The 10,819-nt window shown below is 38.9% G+C and overlaps 1 protein-coding gene across 1 annotated transcript in view; it reads left to right on the plus strand.

Annotated features, from left to right (window-relative positions):
• The window catches only part of LOC139761770 (uncharacterized), a 122,221-nt gene extending 113,163 nt beyond the window's left edge, over positions 1–9,058 (plus strand). Inside the window, exon 11 of the mRNA XM_071686207.1 lies at positions 8,523–9,058. Within this exon, the coding sequence (XP_071542308.1) occupies positions 8,523–9,058 (536 nt within the window). The remainder of the gene's footprint in view (positions 1–8,522) is intronic.
• The last annotated feature ends 1,761 nt before the right edge of the window (positions 9,059–10,819 follow it).

Consider the following 10,819-nt stretch of genomic DNA (forward strand, 5'->3'; position numbering starts at 1 on the left):
AAACTTTAAGGTAATAGTTCAGGTTTTTTTTAGCTGAAAAACTTTTCTCCTTCAAAATTGAAAGATAAGATATTCAAATTCTTCTATATTTGAAATAATCATGGAAAATATATCATGATGCTCTCAGTTACTGATATATAATCAGTAACTACAATGTAAAGGAACAAAAAATATTTTAAAATTGATTTCATTTAACTGGTTAATTGAATGTCATAAAGATGACTAAATGTTATTTTAACATCAGCTTTGTATTCAGTAGGAAAAATACTTCTTATTATGAGTCTTTAAAGGAAATCTATTTTTTTGAGAAAAATACCAAAAATTGAAGGTAATAGTTCAGATTTTTTAGCTCAAAAAACTTCTTGTTTTAAAATTTTGAGACAAGATATTCAAATATTTCTATACTTGAAATAATCATGGAACATATATCATAATCCTTGCAGTTACCAATTCATACCCAGTAAGTACAATGCAAAGGATCAGAAAATATTTTAAAGTTGACTTCATTTAACAGCTTAATTGAATGTCATAAAGACAACTAAACACATTTAACAGCTTAATTGAATGTCATAAAGACAACTAAACAATATCTTAACACCAGCTTTGTATTCAACTTGAAAAATACTTCTTATAATGAGTTTTTAAAGGAATTCTATTAACTGAGAAAAATGCCAAAATTTGAGGTAATAGCTCAGTGTATGTTTTAGCTCAAAAACTTTTTGTTTTAAAATAGAAAGATAAGATATTCAAACACTTCTATACTCGAAATAATTATGGACAATATACCATAATGCTCTTAGTCACTGTTACATACCCAGTAAATTTGATGCACACAATCAGAAAGTATTTAAGATAGAATTCATTTAACAGCTTAATTGAATGTCATAAAGACGACTATACAATATTCTAACACCAGATTTGTATAAGCATGAAATAAACTTTTCATGAGTTTTTAAAGGAAATCTATTTTCTTACGAAAATGCCAAAAACTGAAGGTAACAGTTCAGGGTATTTTTTAGCTCAAAAAATTTTTTGCTTCAAAATTAAAAGATGAAATATTCAAACACTTCTATACTTGAAATAATCATTGAAAATATATCGTAATGTTCTCAATACCTGATACATGCTCAGTAAATATGATACAAATGAACAGAAAATATTCTGAAATTGACATCATTTTACAGCTTAACTGAATGTCAGAAAGATGACTAAATGTTATTCTAAACTCAGATTTGTATGCAGCAGGAAAAATATTTCTCATATTGAGTCTTTCAAGGAAATCTATTTTTCTGAGAAAAATACCAAAAATTGAAGGTAATAGATCAGATTTTTTAGCTCAAAAAACTTTTTTTCCAAAATTTAAAGGCAAGATATTCAAACATTTCTATACTTGAAATAATCATTCAACATATATCATAATCCTCTCTGTTACTGATACATACTCAGTAAATATGATGCAAGGGAACAAAAAATATCTTTAAATTGACTTGATTTAACAGCTTAATTAAATATGATGACGATGATTAAATGTCATATTATCACCAGATTTGTATTCAGCATGAAAAAGCCTTCTTATAATGAGTGCGGTTTCAGAAGTGGTAGAGGATGTGTGGACCAGGTGTTTGCTTTGAAGAATGTATGTGAGAAATACTTAGAAAAGCAAATGGATTTGTATGTAGCATTTATGGATCTGGAGAAGGCATATGATAGAGTTGATAGAGATGCTCTGTGGAAGGTATTAAGAATATATGGTGTGGGAGGCAAGTTGTTAGAAGCAGTGAAAAGTTTTTATCGAGGATGTAAGGCATGTGTACGTGTAGGAAGAGAGGAAAGTGATTGGTTCTCAGTGAATGTAGGTTTGCGGCAGGGGTGTGTGATGTCTCCATGGTTGTTTAATTTGTTTATGGATGGGGTTGTAATGGAGGTAAATGCAAGAGTCCTGGAAAGAGGGGCAAGTATGAAGTCTGTTGGGGATGAGAGAGCTTGGGAAGTGAGTCAGTTGTTGTTCGCTGATGATACAGCGCTGGTGGCTGATTCATGTGAGAAACTGCAGAAGCTGGTGACTGAGTTTGGTAAAGTGTGTGGAAGAAGAAAGTTGAGAGTAAATGTGAATAAGAGCAAGGTTATTAGGTACAGTAGGGGTGAGGGTCAAGTCAATTGGGAGGTGAGTTTGAATGGAGAAAAACTGGAGGAAGTGAAGTGTTTTAGATATATGGGAGTGGATCTGTCAGCGGATGGAACCATGGAAGTGGAAGTGGATCATAGGGTGGGGGAGGGGGCGAAAATTTTGGGAGCCTTGAAAAATGTGTGGAAGTCGAGAACATTATCTCGGAAAGCAAAAATGGGTATGTTTGAGGGAATAGTGGTTCCAACAATGTTGTATGGTTGCGAGGCGTGGGCTATGGATAGAGATGTGCGCAGGAGGATGGATGTGCTGGAAATGAGATGTTTGAGGACAATGTGTGGTGTGAGGTGGTTTGATCGAGTAAGTAACGTAAGGGTAAGAGAGATGTGTGGAAATAAAAAGAGCGTGGTTGAGAGAGCAGAAGAGGGTGTTTTGAAATGGTTTGGGCACATGGAGAGAATGAGTGAGGAGAGATTGACCAAGAGGATATATGTGTCGGAGGTGGAGGGAACGAGGAGAAGAGGGAGACCAAATTGGAGGTGGAAAGATGGAGTGAAAAGGATTTTGTGTGATCGGGGCCTGAACATGCAGGAGGGTGAAAGGAGGGCAAGAAATAGAGTGAATTGGAGTCATGTGGTATACAGGGGTTGACGTGCTGTCAGTGGATTGAAGCAAGGCATGTGAAGCGTCTGGGGTAAACCATGGAAGGCTGTGTAGGTATGTATATTTGCGTGTGTGGACGTGTGTATGTACATGTGTATGGGGGGGGGGTTGGGCCATTTCTTTCGTCTGTTTCCTTGCGCTACCTCGCAAACGCGGGAGACAGCGACAAAGTATAAAAAAAAAAAAAAAAAAATGAGTTTTTAAAGGAAATCTATTTTTCTGAGAAAAATACCAAAAATTGTAGATAATAGTTCAGGTAAATCGTCAGCTTGTTCGTGGAGAACACCACGACCTCCAGTTCCACTGTCACACCTACTAACTTCTGCTTTAAGCTTCGTCCGCCCTGTGGGATCGGATCTCTAGGACGTGAGTCAGAGGATCATCTCATCCCCATCACATCATTCAGAGCGATACCAGTTTGCATCAGCCTTCACTCCTGCCTGCAGTAGCATGCTTTCCGACATGTTTCATGAGCTCCTCTTCGCCAACGGAACTACCTTGGCCCACCAGTGATATTGCTACGTTTGTGAATCAAGAACCATTGCAACACAAACCTCGCCAGGTGGTAGAGTGTCCTGCAGTGTATCGAGACAGACTTCCCCAGAACTTTTTTAAAGGGGAAGTAAATGTTTATAGTTGTGTTACTGGAGTGATAGTTTTCATACATGGTGCTTTGACAAGAAAATAGTGAAATTGGAAAAAAATGTAGCTTAGACATTGAAGCTTATTGATACAGTGGTGAAATTGATGAGAACTACTATTGACGTTTGTGTAAATAAATTATACATTTCCTTTTTCCATAGCCAGAGGTTGAACCATCATGTGACATTCATTATTTCATTTCATTTCAAGCTAGAAGTTTCAGTTTTCTAAATTGTTTCTTACATTTTTCATATGTATATATATGTATGTGTGTGTGTGTATATGTGCGTATGTATGTGTATGTGTGTGTATATATATATATATATATATATATATATATATATATATATATATATATATATATATATTATCCCTGGGGATAGGGGTGAAAGAATACTTCCCACGCATTCCTCGCGTGTCGTAGAAAGCGACTAGAGGGGACGGGAGCGGGGGGCCAGAAATCCTCCCCTCCTTGTATTTTTTTAACTTTCTAAAATGGGAAACAGAAGAAGGAGTCACGCGGGGAGTGCTCATCCTCCTCGAAGGCTCAGATTGGGGTGCCTAAATGTGTGTGGATGTAACCAAGAGGTGAAAAAAGGAGAGATAGGTAGTATGTTTGAGGAAAGGAAACTGGATGTTTTGGCTCTGAGTGAAACGAAGCTCAAGGGTAAAGGGGAAGAGTGGTTTGGGAATGTCTTGGGAGTAAAGTCAGGGGTTAGTGAGAGGACAGGAGCAAGGGAAGGAGTAGCAGTACTCCTGAAACAGGAGTTGTGGGAGTATGTGATAGAATGTAAGAAAGTAAATTCTCGATTAATATGGGTAAAACTGAAAGTTGATGGAGAGAGATGGGTGATTATTGGTGCATATGCACCTGGGCATGAGAAGAAAGATCATGAGAGGCAAGTGTTTTGGGAGCAGCTGAATGAGTGTGTTAGTGGTTTTGATGCACGAGACCGGGTTATAGTGATGGGTGATTTGAATGCAAAGGTGAGTAATGTGGCAGTTGAGGGAATAATTGGTATACATGGGGTGTTCAGTGTTGTAAATGGAAATGGTGAAGAGCTTGTAGATTTATGTGCTGAAAAAGGACTGATGATTGGGAATACCTGGTTTAAAAAGCGAGATATACATAAGTATACTTATGTAAGTAGGAGAGATGGCCAGAGAGCGTTATTGGATTACGTGTTAATTGACAGGCGCGTGAAAGAGAGACTTTTGGATGTTAATGTGCTGAGAGGTGCAACTGGAGGGATGTCTGATCATTATCTTGTGGAGGCTAAGGTGAAGATTTGTATGGGTTTTCAGAAAAGAAGAGTGAATGTTGGGGTGAAGAGGGTGGTGAGAGTAAGTGAGCTTGGGAAGGAGACTTGTGTGAGGAAGTACCAGGAGAGACTGAGTACAGAATGGAAAAAGGTGAGAACAATGGAAGTAAGGGGAGTGGGGGAGGAATGGGATGTATTTAGGGAATCAGTGATGGATTGCGCAAAAGATGCTTGTGGCATGAGAAGAGTGGGAGGTGGGTTGATTAGAAAGGGTAGTGAGTGGTGGGATGAAGAAGTAAGAGTATTAGTGAAAGAGAAGAGAGAGGCATTTGGACGATTTTTGCAGGGAAAAAATGCAATTGAGTGGGAGATGTATAAAAGAAAGAGACAGGAGGTCAAGAGAAAGGTGCAAGAGGTGAAAAAAAGGGCAAATGAGAGTTGGGGTGAGAGAGTATCATTAAATTTTAGGGAGAATAAAAAGATGTTCTGGAAGGAGGTAAATAAAGTGCGTAAGACAAGGGAGCAAATGGGAACTTCAGTGAAGGGTGCAAATGGGGAGGTGATAACAAATAGTGGTGATGTGAGAAGGAGATGGAGTGAGTATTTTGAAGGTTTGTTGAATGTGTTTGATGATAGAGTGGCAGATATAGGGTGTTTTGGTCGAGGTGGTGTGCAAAGTGAGAGGGTTAGGGAAAATGATTTGGTAAACAGAGAAGAGGTAGTAAAAGCTTTGCGGAAGATGAAAGCCGGCAAGGCAGCAGGTTTGGATGGTATTGCAGTGGAATTTATTAAAAAAGGGGGTGACTGTATTGTTGACTTGTTGGTAAGGTTATTTGATGTATGTATGACTCATGGTGAGGTGCCTGAGGATTGGCGGAATGCGTGCATAGTGCCATTGTACAAAGGCAAAGGGGATAAGAGTGAGTGCTCAAATTACAGAGGTATAAGTTTGTTGAGTATTCCTGATAAATTATATGAGAGGGTATTGATTGAGAGGGTGAAGGCATGTACAGAGCATCAGATTGGGGAAGAGCAGTGTGGTTTCAGAAGTGGTAGAGGATGTGTGGATTAGGTGTTTGCTTTGAAGAATGTATGTGAGAAATACTTAGAAAAGCAAATGGATTTGTATGTAGCATTTATGGATCTGGAGAAGGCATATGATAGAGTTGATAGAGATGCTCTGTGGAAGGTATTAAGAATATATGGTGTGGGAGGCAAGTTGTTAGAAGCAGTGAAAAGTTTTTATTGAGGATGTAAGGCATGTGTACGTGTAGGAAGAGAGGAAAGTGATTGGTTCTCAGTGAATGTAGGTTTGCGGCAGGGGTGTGTGATGTCTCCATGGTTGTTTAATTTGTTTATGGATGGGGTTGTTAGGGAGGTGAATGCAAGAGTTTTGGAAAGAGGGGCAAGTATGAAGTCTGTTGGGGATGAGAGAGCTTGGGAAGTGAGTCAGTTGTTGTTCGCTGATGATACAGCGCTGGTGGCTGATTCATGTGAGAAACTGCAGAAGCTGGTGACTGAGTTTGGTAAAGTGTGTGAAAGAAGAAAGTTAAGAGTAAATGTGAATAAGAGCAAGGTTATTAGGTACAGTAGGGTTGAGGGTCAAGTCAATTGGGAGGTGAGTTTGAATGGAGAAAAACTGGAGGAAGTGAAGTGTTTTAGATATCTGGGAGTGGATCTGGTAGCGGATGGAACCATGGAAGCGGAAGTGGATCATAGGGTGGGGGAGGGGGCGAAAATTCTGGGAGCCTTGAAGAATGTGTGGAAGTCGAGAACATTATCTCGGAAAGCAAAAATGGGTATGTTTGAAGGAATAATGGTTCCAACAATGTTGTATGGTTGCGAGGCGTGGGCTATGGATAGAGTTGTGCGCAGGAGGATGGATGTGCTGGAAATGAGATGTTTGAGGACAATGTGTGGTGTGAGGTGGTTTGATCGAGTAAGTAACGTAAGGGTAAGAGAGATGTGTGGAAATAAAAAGAGCGTGGTTGAGAGAGCAGAAGAGGGTGTTTTGAAATGGTTTGGTCACATGGAGAGAATGAGTGAGGAAAGATTGACCAAGAGGATATATGTGTCGGAGGTGGAGGGAACGAGGAGAAGAGGGAGACCAAATTGGAGGTGGAAAGATGGAGTGAAAAAGATTTTGTGTGATCGGGGCCTGAACATGCAGCAGGGTGAAAGGAGGGCAAGGAATAGAGTGAATTGGAGTGATGTGGTATACCGGGGTTGACGTGCTGTCAGTGGATTGAATCAAGGCATGTGAAGCGTCTGGGGTAAACCATGGAAAGCTGTGTAGGTATGTATATTTGCGTGTGTGGACGTATGTATATACATGTGTATGGGGGTGGGTTGGGCCATTTCTTTCGTCTGTTTCCTTGCGCTACCTCGCAAACGCGGGAGACAGCGACAAAGCAAAAAAAAAAAAAATTTTTAGAGGACTTAATGCTATTTTAACACCAGATTTGTATTCAGCATGAAAAATACTCCTTACAATGGGTTTATAAAGGAATTTTCTTTTCCTGAGAAAAATACCAAAAACTTTTTTCTTTCAAAATTGAAAGATAAGATATTGAAACACTTGTCGTCAGTAGTTACTGTGCCATGTTCATTTTTTAATGGTACAATTCCTTCTTTTACTGTCTTCCTTCGTCTTATATATTTGAAGAATTCCTTAGGATTATTCTTAACTTTGAAGGATATTCTTTTTTCTTCATCACTTTTACTGTGTCTTATGACCTTGTTACACTCTCTTTGGATTTTGATTAATTCTTGGCAATTTTCATTGGTTCCCATTGATTTGAATTTCTTATGTTTTCTGCTTTTGGTGAATTAGTCCTTCCATGCTCCTATTCATCCATAATGCTTTTGAAATATTGCAAGCTCTCTTTGTAATTCATGGAATATGTATGTTTACAATCTTGAGTATTGCATGTTTAGAATTATTCCACATTTCCTCTACTTTGTAAACATCAAGAAGTTTTTTCCAATTGGTACTGTGAATTTCTTGTCTACTGTTTTCAAAATTTGCTTGCCCGTAATCTGGGATCAAGAGTTTGTTGTCATTTATTTCATAATCTTGATTTATCTCTGATCTACTCAAACTGTGATTTTTGTTTGACAAACTCTTACCTACTTTGCTAGAGCTGATTGGGTTACTGGTTAGGACACGATCAAGAATGTTTTTACCTCTAGCTGGTAATAAAGTGAGTGTGGTTGAGAGAACAGAAGAGAGTGTGTTGAAATGGCTTGGACATATGGAGAGAATGAGTGAGAAGAGGTTGAGAACAAGCTGAAGGGGAGACCAAGTCAGAGATTTGGGAATGGAGTAAAAAAGATTTTGATTGGAGCCTGAACATATGCAGGAGGGGGAAGGCATGCACTGGATAGAGTAAATTGGAACAATGGTTTATTGGGATTGGTGAGCTGCCTTACTGAACAAGGACATGTGAAGTGGCAGGAGAAAACATACGAAGGTCTGTAGGGCTTGATTGAGGATAGGGAGCTGTGGTTTGGGTGCATTATACAAAGCAATTAGAGAATGGATATGAGCAAATGCAGCTTTCTTCATCTGTTCCTAGCGCTAATTTGCTAATGAGGGAAACAGCTATCACGTATGAAAAAAACTTTAAAGTGTATGGCACTATGTATTTCATTCTGAACATATTGCCATGTCTAAAAGACAGTCCCCTTATTTTTATGCATTGGTGGTAGTGCAAGTACTTACATTGATTATTAAGAAAAGAAAAATCACTTCCAGTCATATCCTCAAGAAACTGGACTTTATAAGAATTTCACTTATGTCAAGTTTTTGATACTTTACATTTCTTTGCAGGTGGTGGAGGTAACTAATCGTGCTGGTGAAGAAATAGACATTATTAGGGACACAAACCAGCGGTTCTGGGCAGTAGTTGAGAAAGAAGGTGATGGAGAGCTGACTTATGTTTTCAAGTTTCTCACCAGTTCTATCGAATTTCCATTTACAATAAGAGTTGACTTATATGAGAGAAAACAAGACAGTATTGGAGTAGAAGTGAGGCTGTACACTAATAATGATGGTCATATTCCCCTTGAGCCTGAGTCGACACCACTGATTGTGTTTGCTGAGGTGACACTAGATGGGCATCCTGTCGTCGGATCGAAGGTCATGCTGAAAGTGAGTCACCTGAGTCAGGATGGGTCAACAGATATGATGGTGGAACTACTAGACAGTGGAAATACTGGTTTGTATTACATTTTCTCCACAGACCAAAGTGTCCCAGCAAAGAATAAAGTGTTCTGGATGAAAATATTATGCAAATCATTTACAAAAAAATTATCAGCTTTCAAGCATTTTTTGTCTGGGAGATGTGTCAAAATTGAGTTTTAATTATTCCTCATATTCATGGTATTTACAGTTAGTATTGTTGTTCTTGTTGGATCAGAAGTCACTTAAATTTGTTTTACTGTAATATCTTTCTTGAATTTGATTCACACTGTCATACATGCATCAAGTACACACAGTCTCAGTGCCCATTCATGTGTCTTTTCTTATGGTAACTGAGATGGCACGGGCTTCTGAAAGCCCTAATCATGACCATCTCCTTAATACTTGTAATGTGGCAGTTGAGGGTATAATTGGTGTACATGGGGTATTCAGTGTTGTGAATGGAAATGGTGAACAGCTTGTGGATTTGTGTGCTGAAAAAAGACTGGTGACTGGGAATACCTTGTTTAAAAAGAGATATACATAAGAATACATTTGTGAGAAGGAGAGATGGTTGAAGGGCATTGTTGGGTTAAATGTTAATTGATAGACATGTAAAAGAGAGACTTTTGGATGTATATGTGCTAAGAAAGGCAGATGGAGGGATGTTTCACCATTATTTTGTGATGAAGGTGAAGATTTGCAGAGGTTTTCAAAAAAAGAGAGAATGTTTGAGAGAGGAGAGTGGTGAGAGTAAGTGTGCTTAGATAGGACATTTATGTGAGGAATGGGATGTATTTAGGGAATCAGTGATGGATTGCGCAAAAGATGCTTGTGGCATGAGAAGAGTGGGAGGTGGGTTGATTAGAAAGGGTAGTGAGTGGTGGGATGAAGAAGTAAGAGTATTAGTGAAAGAGAAGAGAGAGGCATTTGGACGATTTTTGCAGGGAAAAAATGCAATTGAGTGGGAGATGTATAAAAGAAAGAGACAGGAGGTCAAGAGAAAGGTGCAAGAGGTGAAAAAAAGGGCAAATGAGAGTTGGGGTGAGAGAGTATCATTAAATTTTAGGATGAATAAAAAGATGTTCTGGAAGGAGGTAAATAAAGTGCGTAAGACAAGGGAGCAAATGGGAACTTCAGTGAAGGGTGCAAATGGGGAGGTGATAACAAATAGTGGTGATGTGAGAAGGAGATGGAGTGAGTATTTTGAAGGTTTGTTGAATGTGTTTGATGATAGAGTGGCAGATATAGGGTGTTTTGGTCGAGGTGGTGTGCAAAGTGAGAGGGTTAGGGAAAATGATTTGGTAAACAGAGAAGAGGTAGTAAAAGCTTTGCGGAAGATGAAAGCCGGCAAGGCAGCAGATTTGGATGGTATTGCAGTGGAATTTATTAAAAAAGGGGGTGACTGTATTGTTGACTTGTTGGTAAGGTTATTTGATGTATGTATGACTCATGGTGAGGTGCCTGAGGATTGGCGGAATGCATGCATAGTGCCATTGTACAAAGGCAAAGGGGATAAGAGTGAGTGCTCAAATTACAGAGGTATAAGTTTGTTGAGTATTCCTGATAAATTATATGGGAGGGTATTGATTGAGAGGGTGAAGGCATGTACAGAGCATCAGATTGGGGAAGAGCAGTGTGGTTTCAGAAGTGGTAGAGGATGTGTGGATTAGGTGTTTGCTTTGAAGAATGTATGTGAGAAATACTTAGAAAAGCAAATGGATTTGTATGTAGCATTTATGGATCTGGAGAAGGCATATGATAGAGTTGATAGAGATGCTCTGTGGAAGGTATTAAGAATATATGGTGTGGGAGGCAAGTTGTTAGAAGCAGTGAAAAGTTTTTATTGAGGATGTAAGGCATGTGTACGTGTAGGAAGAGAGGAAAGTGATTGGTTCTCAGTGAATGTAGGTTTGCGGCAGGGGTGTGTGATGTCTCCATGGT

Source organism: Panulirus ornatus, chromosome 41 (genome assembly GCF_036320965.1).
Source record: "Panulirus ornatus isolate Po-2019 chromosome 41, ASM3632096v1, whole genome shotgun sequence".
Lineage (NCBI taxonomy): Eukaryota > Metazoa > Arthropoda > Malacostraca > Decapoda > Palinuridae > Panulirus > Panulirus ornatus.